General features: G+C 39.8%; 1 protein-coding gene across 11 annotated transcripts in view; it reads right to left on the bottom strand.

Annotated features, from left to right (window-relative positions):
* FBRSL1 (fibrosin like 1) overlaps window positions 1-27,639 on the bottom strand; it is a 505,865-nt gene that overhangs the window by 413,658 nt on the left and 64,568 nt on the right. For all 11 annotated transcript variants that reach the window (XM_063454406.1, XM_063454397.1, XM_063454402.1 and 8 more), the window contains one exon: window positions 13,051-14,070. In XM_063454406.1, the coding sequence (XP_063310476.1) occupies window positions 13,051-13,338 (288 nt within the window). In that variant the 5' untranslated portion in view covers window positions 13,339-14,070. The remainder of the gene's footprint in view (window positions 1-13,050; window positions 14,071-27,639) is intronic.

Genomic DNA, 27,639 nt, shown 5'->3' with positions numbered 1-27,639 from the left:
TGCAGTAGCTGCCTGTGCATCTGGAAAGGGGATTATCGCCTAAACTGGGTTTTATCCTCTTGTAAGTGAAACGGTCCGTTACACAGGAGATGCAGAGATTTTCCAGGAAGAGATTTGGGACCTAAAGAACTAAATGTGGTTAAAAAAAAAAAAAAAAACAGCATGAATATGAGGCCAAAGGTATCAAACAATTAAAGGGACACTATAGTCACCAGAACAACTACAGCTTATTGAATTTGTTCTGGTGAGTAGAATCATTACCTTCAGGCTTTTGCTGTAAACACTGTCTTTTCAGAGAAAAAGCAGTGTTTACATTACAGCCTAGTGATAACTTCACTGGCCACTCCTCAGATAGCTGTTAGCGATCCTTCCTGGGCCATGGCTGCCTAAAATGCATCCAAACATTCAGTGTCTCCTCCCTCTGCATGCAGACACTGAACTTTCCTCAGAGATTCATTGATTCAATTCAATGAGATGCTGATTGGCCAGGGCTGTGTTTGAATCATGCTGGCTCTGCCCCTGATCTGCCTCTTTGTCAGTCTCAGCCAATCCTATGGGGAAGCATTGTGATTGGATCAGGCTATCACTTCTGAGTCAAACAGCATGCAGAGTTATTCAGGCTTGAATACAGTAAGATTTTGCTAAATTTATGAAGGCATGAGGGGGCCCAGGGGGGCTAGATGGTGGTTTTAATACTATAGGGTCAGGAACACATGTTTGTGTTCCTGACCCTATAGTGATCCGTTAAGTGGTGTTGATGTCGAAATTATGCCTCGAGTGTCCAAGTTTCCACAGTCATTGTACACATGACTTTCATCGGTGCAATCACAGCATGTTAGGATGTGGACAGTTGTACAGACTTTTTTTTTGTATTGGTCCATACAAAGTCAGGATGCTTCATTAATTGCACATATGCCAAAATGAAAGTTACTAGGGGGCGGAGCTTGAGAAGTCGCAACCACCCGGAGCTCTGATCGAGTGGCCGACTATGTCTCATTTGCGGAAACCCAGTGGAGCCAAACGGGTACCTCACCTACCCACCCCACTAAGCACACAGTGGGAATGGGGCAGGGGCATTATGGACTCGCTGGGCACACTTGCAGAGGCAGGTCCGACCTGAGGGCCTAGCCATTGAAGCGGGGCAGGGCGGGAGATGCGGCCAGTCTCCCAGCTCCAGAGTCCTGTAGGGCACCGCAGACCCTTTGGACTGGCGGGGGTCATCCCTGTCCATCCCTACAAGCCTGCTCCTGCACACACGAGCCCTGATAGACGGGCAAGGCCGGGAGGCAGCAGTGAAACTCCGCTCACCTAAGATTGCAGCTGCCAGCACCACCACGACTCCCACGAGCAACGCTGATCCCATACACTGAGGTGGCAGGCAGCTAGCACGCCTGGATTGACTCTGAGCAGCATCTGAGAGGCGGGAGAGGTCGGTGGCAATAACACCACAGCGGCAAACCCCCTATAGGTGACAGAACGGAGAACACCTCATGTGCTGCGATAGGCATTACTTACAAATCCGGGTTCGAACATCATGCAAACAGCACCAGCTGCCACATGCCTCGGCAACCCCCTGCTCATCCTCAACCCGGGACAGAAAGATCCAGCCTCAAGAAATGGCATGGGGTGAAAGACATGAACAGACCCCGAGACTAAACATACTCTGAAGAGCACCGTTTGCCTATAAATAGGCGCAGCCTCTCAGCCGCAGACCCCCCTTTGCTCTTACCACTAAAGCTTATTTGCTGTGTAGTAGATCAAGAACAAAAATGTGGTATTTTTCCATAAATCTTGCACCCCAGCTTTGTATATGTCTCCATAATCTTGTTTCCATGCGAATACATATTAAGCAAAATCTTTACTGTTACTTGCTTTATACCAGCATCTATTCCTACTCCTACTGTGACTTCTATATAGGACAAGTATAATCTTACTTAACCTTCCTAACCATAAAGTTGTGCAAGTACCAACATATACCCAACTGTTACAATTGTTTGAAAAGAATGAGGACTGCCGTTGGGGTACCCCATGCACGTTTGTTCTTTCATATGCACTGCAAAAATAAAATAATTTAATGAAAGTTACTAACCACTTTTTATTATTTTTTGTATTTAACTTTAACATGCCCAAGTTTAGGTTTGGATTCACGTTCGTTTCCTAGATGCAAACATTACAGATCTCCCTTTCCCTAAAAAAACATAAGGGTTATTAAAAAAAAAAAAAGAGAGAGAGAGAGAGAGAGAGAGAATTCAAAGAGAATTGGCAACGCATGAGTTGGGCAAACATAATGTCACCCGTACACATATGGTATTTATTGTTAATGATTTTGGGGGATGATGGGGGGTTGACACTATACAATGTAGACCATGCAACCATGACAAGCCTTTGAGCCCTTACTCCAACTTGTCATCTGTGGTTACTGTCAAGTGGCATAGATTTTACCACCGATAAGGAACAACCTGCACACTACTTACTAAACACTAGGCAGCAACATTGTCTCTAAACAGTCAAGATACAATTAACGCGCAAAAAAATTCTCTCATTGAAACCCAACTCTCCATAACAAACAGTTGAATAATGTGTCATGCTCTTGACTTTTCAATGCAGGAAAATCTGATGCACACCCCAGTGCAGTTTGAATACATGAAACACAGGATCAAAGGCACTTAAATACCATCAAGCGATCCTCTGATATCTGGATCTCTGTGATTCAGCAGACAACGTCAAGACAGATTAGTAATTCTGCGATGAATATGGCACATATTGCAGCCTCCTGGTTGCTCACTAGCGTTCAGAATGATGTGAAAAGGGTATTATTGTAGGCTTATTAACGGCTAACATGTCATTTTAGGAGATTATATCTTTGCAAGGCAATTTACAAGTTGAGTTTTCTGAGCAATGTTTTGCTTAATTTTTACACAAGCACATATTCTACGTAAAAGAAAAAAGGTCACGCATTGCAAGTATTTTAAAAGATGTAGCCTGTTTATATCAAATTTAGCTAAAAAAAAAAAAAAGGCAATATATTCAATAAAACCACAGTAATTTCCAGGACACAACATGAAAATTGCTAACCTGTAACATGTACTATCCACTATCCATATGGTGCGCAAGGGAAAAACTAATCCAAGTAGTTCCTTTGAGGTTACTTTTTGATAAATGAACTGAATCCATTGCTGAAGAATATGCATTCTTTATTCTGCTCATGAGCATGCAACTGTGAAGAGTGACTAGGAAAACAGGGTGTAATAGATGTACTTTCTGACCCTTTTCCTTACTGGTCTGCATCAAAGCAGAAAGGTTAATTCCCAGTAAATCAGCCCATACCTTTTAATTTAGATGGTAATATACACAGAGGGGAAGAAACCCTTAATCATTCTAAAACCAGCCATAAGTACAAGTACTAAGGAATGTCTGTAATGTGAGGTTATCCGCAATGCAAGCCAGCTGGGGCTGATCAGACAGATTCTTTATATAATATAGTAACAATGGACAAGCAATTCAAACAAATGTAACATTGGATACTACAACGGTTATGGTTATTGTCACATTCAGCCAATACCATGCATTTTTTTCAGATCCACATATACTTCCTTGATAAGCCAGACGGTTATATAAATTCCCCTTTATAGGAACTCATGCTCTGAATAGGTACAATTAACTGCTGTTAAGTAAAAAAAAAAAAAAATGTGGTTTGTTTTTGGGCAAGGGGGTTATCCAATTCGAAAGAGCAAAAAAAATGCCAGTAAAACACACAACCATTATGATCATCAATCTATTATAGTCAGAATTATGGGACTCGTAGTTCACCAACACTTGAGAGCCGCTCTTAGGCTACCAATAATTTAGACAGGTAAATACCGGTACTTGTCAAGGAAACACTCAATTAGATCTATAGAGCACAAATAACTTCTCTAGATGTTGGAGATATGTATTTACTCCACAAAGAGTCACATGCAGTTCTAAAAGATAGTGTGTGTAATGGCCTTCTGAATTTAACACAAATGTGGACCTTGCGCTCACTATCTCAAAAGGGTAATTCCCCAAGCATCGATCCAAGTCATTGAAAAGGAAAAAGACATTATTACAATTTTAATCAGACATGACACATTATCTGTGTCAGATCTCAACAGGACATCTTTATTAAAAAAAAAAAAAAAAAAAAAAAATGCCCTGATGATTACATGCCCGTTTCAAAATTATAATAAAAGGATTTATTGTTCAAATATTCCCGAAATTACACTCTTTCAAGAACTTCTATACATTGCCACTTAAAAATAATTCTGCTATTATTCAATTAACTCCATGATATGATGCCAGTAAATTATGCCATGACAATTGCTTTTGCAAAATTGTCCAACCACGATCTAAAATATGTCCTTCCTTGAAGAAGAATCAATAAAGGGGGAGGGGGGTTATTTTACAAGTAAAATGAATGAATGAATGCAATGTTAGCGTGGAAAGATCTGGGGAAAGCCCACCATCAGGGATTTGTTTTTGTAACTTGCCTTTGTCGTTAATTACATTCACGGAGTGACCCAACACTTGCAGTATGCAATCATTGAGGTTTATATGGTGTAAGACACAAAGACAATGAAGTTGTTAAACACACATTCTGCTTCAGCCACTCTTTGAAATGAAAAACAGATCATCAGCTCTATAGAAGTGTAACTCAATATTGCAGCCAGTTATTTACATTTTTCTGTGACAGAGCAACGAGACTAATAAAGAATAATATGTTAATGTCCATAAGATGCATTTGTGCTTTACAATCACCTTTTAAAAATAAAATAAAACAAAAGGCGCTTTAATGACTGAAAGAAAGACAGAGCAGAGAGGGCCAACTTCTCCTAATCACTGACTGCCGTAAAAAGTGAATGGAATACAAAAGAAAGAACTACTTGAAGGAAAGAAAAATGGAACGGTTTCAGCTCCCAAGTACATGTTTTCTGAAGTCTGCAATTAAAAATAAAAATAGAAGACAGAAAGGGAGCCTTGGTGTATGCCAGGAAAACAAGGCTAGCTGTACAAGCACTTCTAATGAATACATTACAGATGCTAAATCCCGCCATTGGCCCACTATTCCTGCAGGTCCAAGGTCTGGGCAATACACCACAGGGAAATTAAGACGTCTAGCTGAACATGGTCTGTGGCTCTAACCACACAAACACACACCACAGCCCAAAAAAAAAAAAGGAATATTGCAGGTGATATTCATAGAGCCAACCACTGCTTGAGCCAGTGGACATGAAGACAATATCTGGTGGACAATCAATCGAGATGATCTTTCAGTTTGCGTTTTGTTTTGCTTGCTAAACAATCCAGTTTCTAAAAGCAGATGAAATTACATTTACAGAGCTCTAGTCAACCTTGTGTATGGATAATTCATATCCAAAATGTGGGTTATGTAATTCTCCAAGTTAAACATCTTATCATATAGTGCAAATGGGCCACAAACAATGCAAAAGAGGGGATAAATCAGGGAGAGCAAATGTGCACTTTTCTTACATTATTTGCACATATTAGTTAGCCTCATACAGCAAGTTTTATTTGCCATCTCTGGCACAATTGAGGGGGTGAAGGGGTGCAGTTATTGGCTTAATATTTATCTTTCTGCTCCCAATACATACTATCATAGAGTGACATGGTCAATCTCAATAAAGCATCGGAATATATGTCTGTTTCAGCAATGACAGCAAGTCATCCAGCACAACAATGACAACTCTTGATTCAGTAGATAGCAGAAAAGAAAAAGGTTTTATTTGCTTTACAGTACAGTACAGAAGCAAGAACAGGTAGCCATTTTGACCTGATAAAACCCCCTTAAAGGGACATTCCAGGCACCCAGACCACTTCTGCCCATTGGAGTGGTCTGGGTGCCAACTCCCACTACCCTTAACCCTGCAAGTGTAATTATTGCAGTTTACATAAACTGCAATATTTACCTTGCAGGGTTAACTCCTCCTCGAGTGGCTGTCTACTAGACAGTCACTAGAAGGCAGTTCCTCGTTTATAGCCCAGATGTGCTATAGCGTCGCTGACGTCCTCCCGCTTGGTGAGGATCTTCAGCGTCGTTAAATTCCCCATTGGGGAGGTCTAATGTGCGTGTGTGCGGCATGCGCATTTGGTCTCCCCCGCTGCCGGCCGCGCACGCTCAATAGGTCTCCCCTGCCGGATGTCGTTGGTGGATGGACCCTGAACCAGCGCAGAGGGACATCGGCGCTGGATACAGGTAAGTCACTGAATGGGTTTTCACCCTTTCAGCAACTTGGGATGGGGAGTGGGAGGGAGAGGGGACCTGCAGTGCCAGGAAAACGGATTGTCCGTTAAATGTACACGTTTTGAGAGTCCGTTAAATGTACACGTTTTGATCAAAATAAAACGTAAACAAAACTTGGAATTTGACTATATGTCTGTTCAACTGTAATTCACCTCTTTTATATTAAGTGCACGCACACTTATTATATATCATTTTATTCAGGGGAAACAGGGCCTTCATTTAACAACAAATATTTAGCCATGAAACTTAATTTAATATGAATAAAATATATATTAAAAAACAAAAATTGTTATTTTTTTTGTTCTGCATAACATTTTAACTGTGAATGTCATAATACTGTTTGCTGTTACTACAATAAAAAACATTTGTATTCAGCGATGTCTCACGTGTACCCCCTATGTACAGGTTTTATGGTGTTTTGGGAAGTTACAGGGTCAAATATAGCATGTTAAATTTTTCTGTTTTTTCACATTGAAATTCGACAGATTGGCATTCAAACCGGCCATAGGAAAGCATTACTCAATGCTTTCCTATGAACGTCCAGCGTCTTCTAACTGTGATCTTCACCGTGAGAATCGCGAACACGCCTCTAGCGACTCTTTGAGATTAACCCTCAGTGAGACATGTTTTCAGCTGCAGGGTTAAAACTAGAGGAACCTGGCACCCAAACCACTTCATTGAGCTGAAGTGGTCTGGGTGCCTATTGTGGTCCTTTAAGGGGTTAAGTGAATCGGTCGTGACAAATATGTGTTTGTAGTTTTCTAACCATCTGGATTGACTCATGTTATACAATTGTTTCTTACTTTAATGCTATTAAAAGTTAATATTTTATTTCCATTAACCTGTCTACTGCTGAGAGGATCAGTCAAGTTTTTAGTGGTGTTACACGTCATGGTAGTCATACTCCTCCTATAACAGATTAAAAGTCCCCAATATTTTATGCTGGTTGTGCATATATAAAAAACAAAAACAAAAAATGTATCTGTTCCATCTCCCCATTCTGATACTACCCTCTACAAAGCTACAGTTATAAATTAACATGGCCAGGCTTCATATGTCTTTTCTCCAATCTTGCTTCTGTGCCCCCTCCACTTCCCCCTTCAGGCATTGTTTTCAGTTTGGCTAAATTAAAGAATGTGGCACACCGGGGAGGGCTTCACTGGCAGCAGACATGCATGGCACAGCCTTCTGATTTTAGAAAAATAAACATTTGCTAACACAATGTATAGATAGAATTTAATTCTCTGTCATTTAAGGTTGTCGTATTGTCATGACAGGTACCCTTTCAAATTTAAACTAGTGACGGGCAGTTTAGAAAATAAAGTTAACCTTCCCTTGTAATTTGTACCACAACAGAAACTTTTACACACTACCTTGATCAGACAGGTCAAAATCCAAGCATTACACCAATCCATTTGGAAAATTAAACCCTCAGCATAATTACAAGCAAAGCTAAGTTTTATTGTCACAAGGGTTTTCGTAGGTAGACTAATTGTACCCTTCACATGGGAGATATAAGCAATATAGGTAACTTTACCGAATAAGCAGCTCTGAGTGCCCTCCTCGAATACATGGAAGCCCCATCTAGGGTGCAGTAATGTATTGAACAGTTAGATCACTAGAATGTGCGTGATTGTGTTTGGGTGTATAAAAATAGATTTGTGCAAAGTTAAGGCTATCTTTTATGGTCTAAATGGGTTTCCTAAATGTTTGTCTTCGAGATCCTGGAAAGACTTCTAATTAGCACTAATGAATAGACCACAAGAGCTAAAACCATAGGGCATTCTGGTGAAGAATGGGCTAGCAGGCCATAAAGCAAAGAGCAAAGCATGGCAGATCAGCTAGCCAAATTCTACAAAACACATAACTACTAATGTGAGATAGACAATAGGATTCCATTTCCCATCTGTATCTTAACATATCTAATAATGTTTAAGTTCAGGATGCCAAATGTTCCCTTAACAGTACAGGTTTAGTTTAAAATAAACTATCCAGAAACGGTTAAAACAAAAATAATTAGTCAATGGATTACACTTCATTATGTGACTGTGTAATGAGCACACTGCGAATCCTTACAGGAAAAAAACAACCAATAAATCTAAAATTATATTATCGTTTACTCATAAGGATATATGCCAGGTACTAAACCATATTAGTTCACCAGATGGAACCCGTTGAATTATCAAACTCTGAAACATACAAGCCCTTATATTACTTTTAAAAAAAATCATGTAAACATTTCCAGTCCACACTGTGGACTTTTTAAAAACAAACAGAAAATGGGGGAGGACCTAGTTTTAATGTTACACACAACATTATGCACTAAATAATAAACAAATACTATGCCAAAACAAAAGTCACAGTCAAAAGGGAAAAAGGTATACTCGAACCTCATAATATTTATTGCTCAATATGTAGGTCAAGTTATACAATCTTTAGTGTTCAATATGTAGGTCATAATATACTCCATCTGATTGTCACTCCAGTTCACTGTGTGCCTATATGCATCTAATGGAAATGAAATGAGGAACAGTAGACAAGCCACTCTATTCATGCATGTTCCAGCATATATAACAAATGTCAAATAGCTTATCTAAAGTTGAAAGAAAGCAATATATTGTCGTGTTTTATCAGAAAAGATAAAAATCTTAGAGAAAAAAAAAATTACAACTTGTGTACGCATCTGCTTTCAAGAGCACTTTACCAATTCTAACCTTTCAATTATTTTGCACTGTGAGAATTTTTCAAAAGGTAAATGTAATAGGGGGAAATAGAAGAAAAGCAGGCAGATGTTATGTGTGCAGAGCTTTCTCCAAGAGGATGTTTACAAATCAGATTTACTAATCCAAAAGTAGTAGGAAAAAAAAAAAAAAATCCAGAACATTTGCAATCTAGGAGTAGGGAAAAAAAAAAGGCTGCAATGAAAATAAACATTTCTCTGTACTTGTAGAGACAAGTACTGTTTACATAGTAAATGTTGTTTATTTAAGAAATGGCGACTTGCCTAAAACACACTCGGATGTCAGGTAAAATCTGTATTGGGACTAAAGACCCAAGTCTCAGCAAAAGGGATAGAAAATAAATAATTAACAGTATGTGTTTATGTTATATTACAGCACTACTGACTAGAGTCAATTGGGAAATTAAAAGCATGAGATCTCAAAAAAAAAAAAAAAATCTATCAACACTCAGAAATGGTCCCCACCTCATCCCCTCATAGTTTGCATATATGTATAAATACTTCAGAAGCTAGTTTTAGCAGTAATGTCCTAGCCTCAAATAAAAAAAAAAAAAAAAAAAAAAGGTTGTTTAGGTATTCCAGGATGGTTTGGGAGCCCTAATCAACAGCTTAGTAAATAGTTTACTAGTGAGAAATTATAGTTGGCAGTCCGCGTACTTGAAATCACATTCAAAAAGATCTCCCCCGCTATCTAGACCATCCCAGGTCTTTTGGGGCCCACAAACCATTACACCCGCTACACAAATATCAAGCTTCTCTGCCTCTGAACTTTCATTGCAAATCTTCAATCTGAAGAAAACTGTACCATCATATAACTCACTCTCTGCAAATTAAACATATCATAACATACAACATTTGAAATCTTAAGACTGGAAGTCTTTCTGGACATATTACGTACAGTGTGCAGCATAGAACAAAATATTCCACCTAAAACAATAAGCTATTCCTCACATTGACAACCTTCCAGCTCCATCAGATGGCTTGAACTTTGTTATTGATTTACATTATTTTACTATTATTGCAGTCTCATGTTGCATAATACTTCTCGATTGGAAACGCTGGCTCATTTTGTGGCACACAAGCAGATGTGAACCCCCATTTAAAAAAAAAATAAATAAAAGGATTTTCTTAAGGTACCTTAGTCCAAAAAAGTTTAACCACTTAAGGACACATGACATGTGTGACATGTCATGATTCCCTTTTATTCCAGAAGTTTGGTCCTTAAGGGGTTAAAGGGACACTGTAGGCACCATTACTGCTTCATCACATTAAATAGTCTGTAGTCCCCTGGTGCTGTCCTTCATTTTAACATTAAACTATTTTTAATATTTTAATGCTAGACAAGAGTCCCCAGCAACCTGTTACTCTGAACAGCGACAGGTGGCTGGGATTGCCTTAAAGAGTGTCAGCTGACTGCATTCAGCCTTTTAAAGTGTCATTAAATGTATGAATTGATATGGCTACAAGGAAGTGTGTAATCTCTGCCTTTCTCTAGTGGGGGTGGGGCTCTGAGAATCCAGTGACACTAATTCTGTGTTAAACAGCTAAAAATGGTTTAACTAAATGGAGGTACAGTGACAGGAGACTCCAAGCACTGAAACCAATTTACTGAGCTAAAATGGTTAGAGTGCCTACAGTGCCATTTAATGGTTTACTACTCAATTTCCTTAATACCAACTTTTTCGACTCAAGTACAAAGACATTTTGGTCAATAACTGGCAATGGCTTGAGGAAGTCAAGCAAACACAGTGTAATTGCCAATCCAGTTTTCACTACAAGTTAGTACACACTTATAGGTGCTAATAAATGAGAAAGAGTGCATGACCTTTAACCCCTTACGGACACATGACGTGTGACATGTCATGATTCCCTTTTATTCCAGAAGTTTGGTCCTTAAGGGGTTAAATGAATACAATAACATAGTCCACGAAATACAATAATTTTCAAATAAACCAATATAGAACAATTACATCTAAAGAAATGTAATTTATTCTCATACAAATGATACAAAATTCACGATGCTTTATTAAGTTTGCCAAACACATACCATGTGCATGCATTAAATAGGTGCACAACCACACAGAATGGCTAAATGGCAAGCATGTTGCTCAAGCAAGTTAGCAATTACCTAACGAAAATGCCAAAGACACTACATTAGAGTCTTCAAACTTACAGGGCAATTAATTTAATTCATAATTCAATAAAAACTTTAAGACGTAGTTTATTGGCAATTATTTAGACAAGACTTTCAGAGATTAATTTTGCCATACCAGAAAAAAATGGGTGATTTATTTCAAACAAATCTTATTCGCAATATCCCATACTAGTACCCTGAGAGGCTAAATGCATATTTACAAAATGACACCACATATATTTACCTATACACTCACACTAGATTTAATGGAAGTACCTTGTATTAAAAAGAAAATAATTAACAAGTCTTGTGTCCAACCAAATCGGGTGAATTTAATTCCTCACAATGCCAAAATTATATCAGATTTAATCTTATCACCTGAAGAAATCACTGTACACATCTGCAGTTCAAGACACATTTAACAACGTACACACTGAAATTCAATGCTGGCCTTGCTATTTGTTTGATGTTGTTTTATCATTTTACAACATCACTACTAATCTAAAAGACAGTCAAATGTAATATCAGGTTATAGACTGCATAGTCAATAAGTTAAATTATCCAGTCTACCGGTACTTTACAACTTGGGATAAAAATCAACGAATACACACTTTACAATACAAAAAGGACCAGTAATGAATTTTAATTATGTACACAACAAAAGTAAGCTCTCTCCTAACAGGAACACACATCATATTATATCAATTAATAACAACAGCATGTCAGATTAATATATGTATTCCCATACTTCCTTCTGCCCTAACACAAGGTGGTATATGTGCCACCAATATCTGCACATCAAAGCCAAAACAATAATAATTTAATCTAACTTAATAGTCCATTTCTCTTTTAGTTTCTTCCCATTTGTAAGGAAAAGGAAAACAAATTCTTGAAATTAAAGCTGTTAACATATATTATGGTGTAAAGATAAGCAGTGCATATACCAACAGATATCTCCGTGGATAATATGAAAGTTTAGATAGTATGGTGACTGGACTGCTATTCTGGAAATCCAGATGAAAGAAGAATTATGTAAAAGTGCAAAGATCGTTGTTGCCAGCATACAATGCACATTTACCAAATCTCAGTTATGGAAATTCTAATAAGAGTTGCAAAAGCTACTGATTAGATCTGTGAAAGAATGTCAAGTGTGAACATGACATGGGGAGGGGTTAATTAAGCATTCCCCCTCAAATTATATATAAATTATTTCTTAATTCAGTATTTAATAGCGTTCACATCTTTTAGCCTTGCATATTTTCCATTTAAATACATACAATAGCCAATGCCTCAATAAAACTAACACAAACTAACCACACAAGCAGAAATACCTTAAACAAAACATTTTAGACAATTTGAATTCATTAGTGTGCACAAACAAATAAACTAGTTAGGTACAAGTGTTATTTTAATTTGGTAGAACACAAAAGTCCAGAGAATGAAAGCACGCTGTAAATTGCTGAATGACATAATTAATGCAGCACTTCCATGTACATTAGAAAAAAAAAAAACTATAATCTATTATCGTCCTTAAATTTAAATGACAAAACAAAAACAGCATAATTGCATAGACCGGTGTACGGGTATGCAAATAGCATAATTTAAAGCTTACTGGCGGAAATTACTACAATAACTGAATGGAACCATAAAGTTTTGCCTCATCAACAGTTACACACTAAAGAGAAAAGGATTTAAACATGGATGCCAGTAGAGGTTCATTCCTAGTGCATTTAACATTATAATGGATATATAAATCTAAAGTTCGGCTTTAGTACATAACACTAGTTAATGGATACTTTATTTAATAGACTACTGCGGATTAATCCATGATATCACAACAGATACCCCAGTGCCCTGTCTGTCCACCATAAACAAGATGACATGACCCACTCTTACCTCTAACGCTTCCAGGGTATTGAAGCTGGCGATTGCAAACCCATCAATTATATCCTCGTCCTGCGAGCTGGATTCTCGCCTCTTTCGCCTAGGCGGTCTGGCATTTCTGACTGAAGCAGCTGGATTTTTCCCATTTTGGTTTGAATTTTCCTTTCCCAGGCCCCTCTCTGCCTCTGACCCAGAAGAAGGGCTTTGGTTTCGGGGATCCCTGACAGAAGGGTCTCTCCTCCTCACTCTGTCCCGCTGAGACCTGGATCTCCTGCTTGGCTGCTTCATTTTCACATCCATCTTTTTGTAATCAAAATACAGCTAATTATATATCCACAAATGGGAAATCCACCAAGTGACCTTGAATCCACAAATCCAAGTATTAGAACACAAGGGTACTTAACAGCAAGATGCAAAGGCTAGTTATTGAAGGGAAATGTATATATTATATATATATAATCCAGAAAGGTATTGTACACTTTTCCAAATAAACACAGAACTGCCCTTAATCAACACAGAGAGTGTTTTCTTGTTGATTTCCTGAAACCCAAAATTCTATTTTTTCAGTAACCACTTGTATTGCAACTTTTCCTTGCAGTGAAATTGCAACAATATTTCCCATTTGCATGGCTGAAACCCTGCCCAAGATGCTTTAAAGGCTGCAGTAGCAGCATCCTGGTGAAAGAGGAGGGAGGGGGATCAGAAATCCCTCATGTTGTGGTGGAGGTAGTGGGAGGGCAGTAAAAGACACCCCCCTCCAAAAATTATCAATCCTTTCTTCCTGCTTGCCTCTCAGGCTTGATCAATTTCACGGCAGATGGACAGAAATAATCACACAGAGAGAGAGGGGGGAAAAAAAAAGGATAAAAGCCCAGATCCTAATCACAGACACTGGATGCCGCTTCTCTGCCTCCTCTCGATTGCCTTTGCCATTCTCTCTCTCCTCTTTCTCTCCTTTTTACAGCCCATCCACTCTTGATCCGGATGGGGTACAGAACGAAACCCCCTTCAGGTCCCCCGATCTCCACGATCCTGTAATCAGACACAAATGGAGAAATGTTAGAGCAGCGATCAGAGCTCTTAAAGAGACAGCAGGAGGGGGAGGAAATGTTCTCCTCACTGAATTGTACAGTGCAGCAGAAAAAAAAGCCCAAAGCAGATAAGTGACGTATGTCCGCCAGCCTGTAATTACCAGAGGAAGTGAGCGACTTTATTAAAGAGTTTAGATTTGACTCTCCAGGTTAACCCTTGGTGTATCGCAGCACAGGCCCTGGCACGGCGCTGCCCTGTACTGCAGGCTGATGGGAGAGGGGCACAATCCTGGACCTTGCACGGTAATACATGGGAGGGAGTGGGGGCGGGGGATCTGGGGAGGGAATGCATGATCACGATGCACCTAAAGCTTCTGTCTGCTTCTTAGTAGCCACATACAGTGCAGTGTTAGAATCCCAGGTACATTAAATTATTATTCCTATGAATTAAATGGTCACCAGATTTAAAAAAAAATCATTATAAGAATTCTTGCACCATGTAATGAAAAGATGAGGCATTTAAAAATGTATACGTAAAAATACCTGAAAATCTGGCCCCTATTTTCACAGAACACTAGATCCCTTTGACATATTCAATATTCATACATCTTTGGTCAGACGAATGAAGAATCCGACCATTAGGCTCCTGCTCCACTCCCTGTACTCCTAAAGCTTGAATCACAAATTCTCATTTACTTGCGATTTGCAAGTAAATGATAATTTGAAGAACTATTTGCTCGCACACAGCAGGCAAATCGTTAAAAACCTTTGGCAGCGCGAGCGGTCATTATATGCTTGCAAGCCAGCCGCCACATGAAAATGTTAAAATTATATATTTTTTAAATTACAAATATTATTAAATAAAAAACCTATGTGGGTCAATGAGACCACCATATTGCCACAAAGGAAGGGAGAAATAGCAAGTGAATGATAATTTGCAATGCTGTTGCTGTAGATTGGTTCAGATGAGTTCGGAAAATCAGTGATTTCCACAACAGAACCAATGCTACAGAATCTGTAACGCCGACCAAATTCCAATCGCATTTGGCTATAGTAAATATGAGAATTGCAATTTGGTCGGAATTCGGACCAGCCACTGAACCCACTCTGCTTTGCTCAGCTGATGACGTCACCGTTCTGTGCATGGAGTGGGGCAGGGGCCTGAAGGTGGGATTCTACCTCAGACCACCGAAAAGTGTATGAATATGGCAGAGGGATTTAGTGTTCTGTGAAACTAGGTATCAGATTTTCAGGTAATTTGACATATATATATATTTTTTTAAATGCCATATCTTTTCAATACATTCTGCAAGAATTCTTATACTATATTATATATATATATATATAAATAACTTTAGTGACAGTTGTCCTATAATGCTATGTGAGTATTTGTTATGCCATCGAGCCAAATAGGTGAGGTTATACTCAAAGAGCAATGATGGCTCAAGTGGAGCAATGAGCAGGCACTCTCCATTGGTTTCCATGGCGATTGCTCCAGAATTGCTCTTTTTGAGTGAAACCTGCAGATGAGATATGAGAGTCTTTTGTCTGAGGTTCCAGCCGAAGGGGTGCTCTTCAGCTTATGGACCAGATTCCACATGGCTATCTCAATAGTCTAGTGTACCGACTGGGGTTTATTCACTAAACATCTAGTGAATTGAAATTTTGAATTTGAAAAGGCCAGGCTGTGAACATTGCAGTCTTTGGAATTAGACTTAGCACTGAATTGAAAGCAGAACTGCAAAGTTTAGGCTAAAATGACTGATTTAGAACAGTTCCTAAGTGAATACATCTATGCAGTTTATATTCACTAAAAAGTGTACTTTTCTGGATTAAAAAATACATTGGAAGAGAGAGTGCCATTGTAGGGAAGCCATGGACCCTCATTCAGAGTTACTGCTAGAAGATGGTTTAACATTGAATAGAGGGACAGTGCCAGGGGACTTCAGGCACTATAACCAATTGAATGAGATAAAATGGTTCTAGTGCCTACAGTGTCCATTTAACAACAGAGTTGGCCAAAACAGACTGGGAAATGTATCCAATTCTGCAGTTTCATATAAACAATTTGTGCTAAAACCTTCCAATTATCCTATCAATCTTCCACAATTACCAGTTTAGTGATAGTTTGAACATGATATCATGACTTTACATATCACTCAGGTGTACAGGACCAAAGGAAATGCTATGTGTGATCTGTGCCTTCTAGAGATGGGAGGTATGCTTACCTCTTTCCCTAGGTGACTGGGGACAAAAGTAGGGGATAACTTGAAAAATCATGGAAGGAGTTAGGTTGAGAGGAATATTTTAGGGAACACGGAGTGTGAAAGGTGTCGAGGAAATGGAGTCATAGGGTCAGGACTTAGAACAAAGAATAAAGATGAAGATTAGGGATGGAGGATAGAGACTGATGGGGAAATTAAGGTGAAAAAAAAAAAAAGGAAAAATTATGAGAACAGGACTTGCTGAAAATTGGTAGGGAGGAGAGACTGTGTAAAGAAAAATAGCTGATGGAAAAATGGATGGATAAAGGGCTTGTGACCGAGGAAACAGAGGCGTGCAGGGTGTGTTCCAGACACGTATAGAAAGAAAACACAGGGAAGATGGAAGAGACGCTTAGAAGAACAAGAAGCAAGGGAATGAATAAAGATGCAAATGTAAAGAGTAAATTGGATTGCAAAATTCCTTGTAAACATCTGATTTATAAATTCCCATTGCCTCAATTAATACACTTAGAGTGTGATCATTGTAGTTTGGCAAGTGAACTGCCTCCTTTAAAGGAACCCTATAGAATTAGGAATACAAATATATATTCCAAACACCATAGTGCCCTAGTCACCATTTTGGTGACCGAACCTCCGCTGTAAGAACCTGTCTCCATGGGGAAGCTCCATCTTTTTGGCTAAGATCATAGAGATTGATGATCTCGGCTAATCCCATGCTTTCCCAATGCATTGGGAGGTTTGTGGGCATACGTGCCATTTACAAGATCATCTAATAGAAATAGTGGAGTTTTATGCCACTATTTCATGGAAGCACCTTTGGGGGCTTAACCCTGCAATGAAACAGAAGCACATCAATGTTTTCAGCTGCAAAGTTTTACTGGGGACCCTTTAAGGATGAAATGGGAAAGATTAACTTTCGCTCTTAACTTTTCCTAAATCAAGGTACTGAGGCTTTCCACTGTACTTACTCTGTAAGGGCACCTAGATCGATCGATAGATAGACAGACACACATCCGTATGCATACACACAGAGTACAACATTACATATTCGTTAAGTTTAGAATTTCTACACCACTACTGAATTTTTTTTTTTAATCTCTTAATATTCATTAATTCTGCAGACTGTTTGGAATTTCTTACATATTATTACAAGTAAATATAGTGAGTTTTGTTTTAATGTAAGCGTTTTTAACCTATTTTTTTTGTACCATAATAAATGGAAGGTATCACACAATTTCAGACCCCTTGTTTCTCTTCTGTTTTACTGCTACAGTACATTTACCTTAAATGGATACTATAATCACCAGAACAACTAGAGCTTAATGTAGTTGTTCTGTTGAGTATAATAGCTCCCTTCAGGCATTTTCATGTAAATACTACCTTTTCAGAGAAAAGGCAGTGTTTACATTGTCCCTAGGGACACCTCCAAGTGGCCACTCCTCAGATAGCCACTGGAGGAGCTTCCTGGCTCAGGGCTGCACAGTAAGCAGCCTTGCTGTTCAGCATCACCACGCTCTGCATGGAGACGCTGAATTTTCCTCGTAGAGATGCATTAATTCAATGCATCTCTTTGAGAAGGTCCTGATTGGCCAAAACGGCATTTGGCCCCGCGACGATTTTAGCCAATCCACTGGCTAAAAATCTGTAAATTTGATGATGTCACAAAGGGGGAAGAGCTAGCACCGGCGCGAAATAAAGCAAGTTTTAAGCTTTTATAGGGTGGCTAAGGGGGGCAAGCCACCTAAATGGTGGGTTTAGCAGTATAAGGTACAGGTTTGTGTTCCTGACCCTATAGTGATCCTTTAAAGAGCCAAAATTGTGTATGGTGTCGACCCCTCTCCCTACAAGCAACATTTATCCAGAGCCAGGGAACGGGCTCTGCAATATGTGAGTTTTATCCTTTGGGGCGGGTGTCAGTGGGATTTTTTTTAAATTAGATTTTTTTTTATTTTTTTTTTTTAAACATACAGTGTGCACGGTTTTGCACTTTGTTTATTTTTTAGGATATATATATTTGAGGAATCATTGAATATAAGTATTAAAGTGTTTTATTTATAAAGAGTGTTTATATTGGATTTTTAGACAACGGAACACTGACATTATGCACTTTAATAAGTGCAACACTATTTGTGGTTTTTCTTTTCACTTATTATTCATGCTTATTAAAATTCCTCACATTTGTAAGATTTCCGTTACAATTTGGAATTTATAGGACACATTTTGGAACTAGCGAATTTATTCACACTAGTTAACTGACCTCCATGAACTTATAAGTGGCAGTGCTGTATCTTCTATGTTGGCTATCACAAAGCGGTTAACGTCACTAATGCCCTACTTGATGTATTTATTAAAAGTCTTTATAAATCACAAATCTGGTCCCTCCAGCAACCACATAGTAAAGTACAATCACATGATGTCAAACACAATTATGTTTATGTAACTTAACTGCATTTGCCCTGTGGTCTAAAGCTTACGCTAAGCTAATTTTTTTAATGTCCTGATCATATTTTCTGTACTGCATCCATAGAAAAACACAATATAATGGAGATTAATACAATAACAGATGGAGACAATGCTACATAAGACAAATTAAATGTTCCATCTCTCAATGTTCTTTTCAAGTTGGAAGTGCTATTTGCTATGGTAACACTTACAATAATAGATTATACTACAGTCTTGGGAGTCTACCTGTAATCATCTTAGTTCATGTAAGCAAAAATAAATGAAATAAAACAGTTTGCAATTTGTTTGCATGGTTTTAGCCCAGGGCATCTCATTGTTGGTACTATATTGCTTCCAAATGTTTTACAAAATATCCACTGAATCCGTTTAGAAGAAATAGTGAGTATGCGGTTAAAAAAATGTTAAAGGATCACTATAGTGTCAGGAAAACAAAGCGGTTTTCCTGACACTAAATGCCCTGAGGGTGCCCCCACCCTCAGGGTCCCCCTCCAGTGGCGCTGAAGGGGTTAAAACCCCTTCAGCCACTTACCACAATCCAGCGTCGGGCTCCCTCGGCGCTTTATGACCTCTCCTCCCCCGCAGTCAGCTCCCAGCCGACTTCAGCGGAGTCGAATGTGCGTGCGCGGCAAGTGCCGCACGCGCAAAGTGTCCAAAGAACACTATGGGGGTGGGGGAGGAAGAACACTATGTGGGTGGGGGAGGAAGAACACTATGTGGGTGGGGGAGGAAGAACACTATGTGGGTGGGGGAGGAAGAACACTATGGGGGTGGGGGAGGAAGAACACTATGGGGGTGGGGGAGGAAGAACACTATGGGGGTGGGGGAGGAAGAACACTATGGGGGTGGGGGAGGAAGAACACTATGGGGGTGGGGGAGGAAGAACACTATGGGGGTGGGGGAGGAAGAACACTATGGGGGTGGGGGAGGAAGAACACTATGGGGGTGGGGGAGGAAGAACACTATGGGGGTGGGGGAGGAAGAACACTATGGGGGTGGGGGAGGAAGAACACTATGGGGGTGGGGGAGGAAGAACACTATGGGGGTGGGGGAGGAAGAACACTATGGGGGTGGGGGAGGAAGAACACTATGGGGGTGGGGGAGGAAGAACACTATGGGGGTGGGGGAGGAAGAACACTATGGGGGTGGGGGAGGAAGAACACTATGTGGGTGGGGGAGGAAGAACACTATGGGGGTGGGGGAGGAAGAACACTATGGGGGTGGGGGAGGAAGAACACTATGGGGGTGGGGGAGGAAGAACACTATGGGGGTGGGGGAGGAAGAACACTATGGGGGTGGGGGAGGAAGAACACTATGGGGGTGGGGGAGGAAGAACACTATGGGGGTGGGGGAGGAAGAACACTATGGGGGTGGGGGAGGAAGAACACTATGGGGGTGGGGGAGGAAGAACACTATGGGGGTGGGGGAGGAAGAACACTATGGGGGTGGGGGAGGAAGAACACTATGGGGGTGGGGGAGGAAGAACACTATGGGGGTGGGGGAGGAAGAACACTATGGGGGTGGGGGAGGAAGAACACTATGGGGGTGGGGGAGGAAGAACACTATGGGGGTGGGGGAGGAAGAACACTATGGGGGTGGGGGAGGAAGAACACTATGGGGGTGGGGGAGGAAGAACACTATGGGGTTGGGGAGGAAGAACACTATGGGGTTGGGGGAGGACGAACACTATGGGGTTGGGGGAGGACGAACACTATGGGGTTGGGGGAGGACGAACACTATGGGGTTGGGGAGGACGAACACTATGGGGTTGGGGAGGACGAACACTATGGGGGTGGGGGAGGAAGAACACTATGGGGGTGGGGGAGGAAGAACACTATGGGGGTGGGGGAGGAAGAACACTATGGGGGTGGGGGAGGAAGAACACTATGGGGGTGGGGGAGGAAGAACACTATGGGGGTGGGGGAGGAAGAACACTATAAGGGTGGGGGAGGAAGAACACTATAAGGGTGGGGGAGGAAGAACACTATAAGGGTGGGGGAGGAAGAACACTATAAGGGTGGGGGAGGAAGAACACTATAAGGGTGGGGGAGGAAGAACACTATAGGGGTGGGGAGGAAAGAACAATATATGGGTGGGGAGGAAAGAACACTATAGAGGAGGGGGGGAAGAACACTAAAGGGGAGGGGGGGAAGAACACTAGAGGGGAAGGGGGGGGACATTATAAGGGGGGGGGGACATTATAAGGGGGGGAGAACACTATAGGGGAAAGTTCACAGATTATCGGTATCGGCTCTGTAAAAATAAATATCAGTCTCTTGCCCCCCTTAGATTGCTCTGAAAAAGTGATTTTACCCATCTTTTCTCCCATGCCGCATTGGTCTCCGGACTGGATTATAGTACAGTTATGGCCCCACCTCCATGGCTGAGATAATCCGTTTTGAGGATCTGAGCCAATCCAGTGCTTTCCCATAGGAAAAACACCATGCTGACCCAATCAGAATCTCCTCATACAGATGCACTGAATCAATGCTTCTCTATGGGGAACGTTCAGAGCACACAAAGCACCTATATAGTGGCCGCCTGAGTGACTGCCACTAGAAGTGTTACTAGACCGCAATTTAAATTGCGGTCTAGTAACATGTATGAATGTAAGCATTTACATTCAGAAGCAGACAGGGACAGGCTATGCACGCCAGAATCTGCATTTAGCTGTAGTGGGTCTGGTGACTATAGTGTCCCTTGAATGTAATCAGTAATGATTATCTCAAATCAGAGGAGGCAGGGCAGTTGGGATGACAAGTTAAATAAATCTATTTATTTGGAGAGGGACTAGTAATCAAAATAACTAGTTAAACACTCTTGTCTTAGGAATATATGCTTGCATTCTTAAAAGGCACAATGTGTAGAGTTCAAAGGTTAATCAACCCAACTTTTCAACTGTTCTTATGTTTAAAGTGTGATAAATATATCCCATAAACCAATGCTCAATAGACATACACCTGGAGGGACACTTCCAATTTGGGACCCCTCTGGAAGCAGGTCACCTAAAAAAAAAAAAAAAAAAAAAAGTATTCAGAAAATTCTGCATGACTACACAAATAAATATTCTCATGGCAGTGCAAGGCCACTACTATTTTAGCTTGTGTTTGTCAAACAGAACTCTATTAATAAACTTGCATAAGGCATTGGAAACTAATGGTGTGCTTCCTTGTGTGATATGACCAGAAGTAGACTTATAGCTGCAGTAACTGCTATTAAATCAAAGCAATTATAAACAGGACGTAAAAATAAGGGACAAGGGAGCGCCTTCAGTCATAAGCTATGCAACAAGCACTGATGTTCTAGCACTTTTAAGTGTCCTTCAAGAGGGTTGACAAGAGAGGTGACTCATTTGGAATGTATACTTTGGAAATACCTTCAAGGACCACTATCAATAAGTACCTTACGCATCAAAATCATTCACAATATTCTACACTTGCTTGAGGTTATCATAATTTTTTTAAAACCAGCTCATAATTCTTGCATGAAAAGGCAGCAAGTCATATTGGAGCAAACCCAAACAAGCGTAGAGAAAAATAAATGTAAAAAAATAAAAAATTTGTAAGCACAGGTAGAACGCAAATTGATTTTAGTCCTATGAAATCCGCAAATTCAGCATTTTATGTAAAGTAAATATATATATATATATATATATACACATTTCAAACTACGCCCAAATATTGGTCAATATACCTACATAACAGTTAGAGTCTGCATATATTGATAAAATGTAAATGGTAAGATGGGGTCTTTTAAGTAAAACTAAGAACTTGATAAAATAGAAGTATTTCAGTATTGTAACCAAAGGCACCCTTCCTTATTAAAACAAAATCTTTTTAGTGCTGGAACTGAAGGAAAGCAGAAGGCTCTACCCAACATTTCTTCTTTTCACAGCAGTTATAGCTTACAGAGATACTCTGGGCACCAGCACAATTTGTATTTTAAGAGCATTTAATAGATTTGGACATCACACTCAGGCTTAGTTTTACTAAAACAGAAAACAAATTGTAGTTTTTAGCTGTATAACTTTAGCAATGCCTCTGGGTTTTTCTAAATCCTTTGATTGACCTCAATTTTACTGTACGTATGCAGCGCAGCCAATGAGAGATTATTGAGAGCTCATTTATTGACATGTGTCTGCCCCACAGCCAATCACTGCCTTTATCTGTCCCTTTTCCCTTAGCATTTGAAATGCTATTTGGATACGGTGACACTAATTGTCCAAGGGGCAGCATCATGTCAGCAACTCACTCTGATCTCTCATTGGAGAGTTGTGTAGGTATACTCATACTTCCAATCAGGAAGACATTTTGTGAAATAAAGGGAGGGTTATGCCACAGAAAGCTGCCCATTTTAAATATAGAAGAGAGATCTGAATGTGAAGAAAATATAGCACGTAATACGAGGCCAAAACCCATCAAGTGCACTGCACTTGTGTTGGTGCCTGGAAATTTCCTTTAAAAGGACTGTTTTACTTTAAATTGTTACTTTTAAAACGGAGTGGTAACTTCTTTTGCAGACATACATACTTGCAGTCTATTAAAGGACCACTCTAGTGCCAGGAAAACACTCGTTTTCCTGGCACTAGAGTGCCCTGAGGGTGCCCCCACCCTTAGGGACCCCCTCCCGCCCGGCTCTGGAAAGGGGTAAGGGGTTAAAACTTACCTTTTTCCAGCGGTGGGCGGAGAGCTCTCCTCCTCCGATCCTCCTCTTCTCCTCCCCGTCGGCTGAATGCGCACGCGTGGCAAGAGCTGCGCGCGCATTCAGCCGGTCACATAGGAAAGCATTCATAATGCTTTCCTATGGACACTTGCGTGCTCTCACTGTGATTTTCACAGTGCGAATCACGCAAGCGCCTCTAGCGGCTGTCAATGAGACAGCCACAAGAGGATTAGGGGGAAGGCTTAACCCATTCACAAACATAGCAGTTTCTCTGAAGTGCTATGTTTATGAAAAAATGGGTTAACCCTAGAAAGACCTGGCACCCAGACCACTTCATTAAGCTGAAGTGGTCTGGGTGCCTAGAGTGGTCCTTTAAGTCATGTAAGCAAAAACAGAAAAAAGGGTTACAGTTTCTTTTAAATCAAATTTGCAGACAGACCTATTAGGGAAGGAGTATGTACATGCCTGTAGGTCTCTGCATTTCAGTCAGTTTGTATCCCTTTCTTGACTGGCCATAAGACAATATTAATAAATATTACAGAACTGTGCTAAATGGTTGCATGAAGGGGAGTAACCCCTTTCATCAGGTCATCGGGGCAGTTGAACGGGAAGGGTCATTTCCTGTCCAACCACTTACCCTTTCTTATTGCTCCTTATTTGTTGTTCAGAATTGCTCTGTTATGGGTTATTTTCTTTTGCCATAGTAAGGAAGAACCTCCTCAAAGTGGGGATTATTGTTCATAAACGCCTATGGGCGGGCTTACAGTTAACATTCCAGGGTCCTTCAGAGTTGGCAAGCAGGGCTAGAGCTCATGGACAAAACCAGAATAGGAACTATCCTCTTTTTAGTGACAATGGCTTGCAATGGCTTGAGGAGTTTTACTGCTTTATGATGTGTGTTTGTAATAAATGTCACCAATGACTTGAACCCAAACTCACATTGTCTATGCCTTATTGGGCTGGGTATTTGTCAGTTGGGAAAAATACAGACCTTAACAGTTATGTAACACAAGCTTAGGTAGCATAGTCATCCCGTGGCCTTGCTAAAAACAAAAATAAAAGTATACCAAAATATGATGTTTTCATATTCAATTACATTTTATAAAGAGTCTAATCTTGGTTCGTTTGTACTGTAATAAGTATTTTATTAAGATTTATTAATCTTGGTTCATTTGTACTATAAGTTTCTAAGTATTACATAAACTATTCAAGACAGAATGGTTACTTTTATTGTGAGGTTACTGCTTACACACCTGTTATACTACCATTAAGCAGTTTACAAAACAAAAATAATGACCACAGTTTTTTCCCCCAAGACCAGATTCAGATTTGTTTGCACTTTGCTAGGATGTTATGCCAACAAAGTTTATAAGAAATGTTAAATTAATAAAGCATGTACTTTGTCCGGAAATATGTTTCTTGTACATTTAATTAGTAAGAAACCAAGCTTGTAAAATGTACATCAACGATTCAAAACAGATTGTGTATCTTCAGCAAATTTCTAGCATCTCAATCCCTTAAAGGAACACTATAGGGTCAGTAACACAAACATGTATTCCTGACTCTATAGTGTTAAAAACATCTAGCCTCCCTGCCCGTCCCCATCTTACTTTTATTCTAATTTGCTGCTGCTAACTCTGCCCTAATCTGCCTGCTTGGCTGACATCAGAAGTGATTATTTTAGCTAATCACATCAGCATCTTAACATGAATCGAATCAATGCATCTCTATGAGTAAAGTTCAGTGTCTCCATGCAGAGGGTTGGAACACTGAATGGCAGTGCTGCACTGCCCTAGTATGGTAAGAACCTTGAACAGCCATCCGAGAAGTGGCCAGTGGTGGTACCCCTAGGCTGTAATGTAAACCAGGAATTTTGCAGTAAGCACTTTTTTCAGAGAAGAGGCAGTAAAGGAATAATTATGCTCACCGGACCAAATACAATAAGCTGATGTTGTTATGGTGACTACAGTGTCCCTTTGAAGGTGATAACAAGAACCGTAAGTACTTCTGAAATTTAAAGTCATGGTTGGAGTCTGTATGGGCAGTGCTTCACGACAAAACACCAAGGCAGGGAAAATTAACTTTGATGTTACTCCAGCTCTGTCAGTGATAATAGTCAGCCCAAAACTTAACCCTGGTGTTGCATTTAAGGTAAAATTTTCCTATTTTGCTTTTTTTGGAGGGTGCCAGGAAGAGCTGCTCTGTTCAAAATCAGTGACTTATGAAAACACAGAGTTTTGAATTAAGCTAGTCTTTTTTTTGTTTTACAGGTGGGGTCGTTCGTTTCATTACCTTTTCAGGTATAAAGTGATGGAAACTCTCACAATTGAAATTGTGCTACCAGCAAATCCAATGTGCCCACCGGAAAAAAAACCCGTATGCAGGATTAGCAAACTGACAATTAGATAGAGAGACAGGGGTAATTAACATCAGGACCAGCCATATTATACTAAGCAACTTGAGAAATGAAACAGACACGCAGACTGTTTTAAATATAGTTCACATTTAAAACTATTTACATTTTTGTAGAGGGTAGGTGGACATTTCCAGATTAGCGTTATAAGGATTCTCATGCTGCAAGAAAAAGACAAATGCACTACAAATAAAATGGGAATTTCGTCATCACACCTCTTATTATCTTTGGCTTCCTAACACAGAGATAAAGAGATATAATAAATGTAATCTTCCTTTAGAAAAGGGAGGTAGCTTTACAATCAAATTACGGCTTATCAGAGATAAAGGAATCCTGTGACTTATCGGACATAAAAAGCAGCCTCCCACTTAACAGACCAGAATGGTAATCACTGTCCCACTTACAGCAAATGAAAACCAAGTATGCAGACTCATGCTGGTAGGCAGAGGCGGGGAGTTTTAAGGGTTTTTTTGGTATGTATTTTCAGTGGTATCTGTGCAATGAATGGAAAGATGACAGCTACGTGCTGTATGTGTATTAAAAACCATACACACTAATGTGGACTTTGATTTTATTATATAAAAAGGTTATGGGGAGGAGATCAGTGGGAACCCTAAAGGTCACCCGTATACTCCCACATAGTCCTGCAATGCTTCACAGTCTTAGCTAATAAAGGAACACGTTGGAATAGATCTCTTTAAAAGCATCACAGACACAATGCATTAAACAAGTGATATTCAGTAGCATTTTGAATATTCCCTCTAACTGTTCCTTTTACTGATAATCGTTGAGCTCTATTCCATCCCCATCAAGTTCAAAAAGATAATGCAGAGTTAATCCTGTCGTCGTCCCCCCACCACCACCATACCCCCAGCCCCTGCCTCCTCCAATAGGTTTCTATTAGAGAGGTGTAAGTTTCCAATAATTTACTGCAAAGTAGTGGTTTGGGGTAAATCAGGATGATAAGATGCATGTCCCTTTAAACCACAGCCACCGTGACAAATAAGTCCCCATGTGTTTACATTCCTCTTTTCCTAGTCCCATAACACTGAAAATGTTTTCCTGAGATCAAAAACAGCATGGATTGAACACTTGCAAGAACATTGCCCTAACCTATTCTACATCACTATACTATACTACATACATTAGAATCCATTTAATACTTCAGGGTGTCAACTCATATGTGACACTGGTAGATTGTGCACTGTGCTCCTTTAAAAATATTACCTATCTAAATATATTGCCATATTAAAATTATTTGTAAATTCATACGTTGTGATCATAATTGCACATATAAAATCCCTGCTCCGATTTCAGTAGTCCTAATGGTCACTGTGGGATTTCTGATGTTGTATATATAAAATACACAATCAACAATATTCATAATTGCAAATGTAAATTATTCACATTTTAGAAAGAACATAGGTAAACAATATTGTTCCATAAGACATTGATTGCATGAATCAAATATGCATGTCCCTTGTCAAATTCATTCTACTTTCCTTCAATGGAAAGTACATCTGGGTTATATTCTGAATCCAATGGTTTTCCACAGTTATGTTCATTATGCATTACATTTCTACAAATGCTAAGTGATCAGAGGCTGTAAAATGAGATGCATGATAAGGGATGCAAGCCTCTAGCAGAAAAAAGCACTGAGATTACTAGCGATGCCAGGGGAACCGTTAGGAATGCAATTTGTACGGGTTTACAATGCATTATACATCCACGCGTTATAAAAGTGCCTCTCTTCTGACCTGAAGTCTCTTAGAACCTCTTTCATTTTTGAAGTACTCATAAAAATTTCCTG

The sequence above is a fragment of the Pelobates fuscus genome, chromosome 5 (assembly GCF_036172605.1).
Source record: "Pelobates fuscus isolate aPelFus1 chromosome 5, aPelFus1.pri, whole genome shotgun sequence".
Classification (NCBI taxonomy): Eukaryota; Metazoa; Chordata; class Amphibia; order Anura; family Pelobatidae; genus Pelobates; species Pelobates fuscus.
Note: the sequence above shows the minus strand (reverse complement) of the source record. Positions and strands in the feature narration are given on the sequence as shown.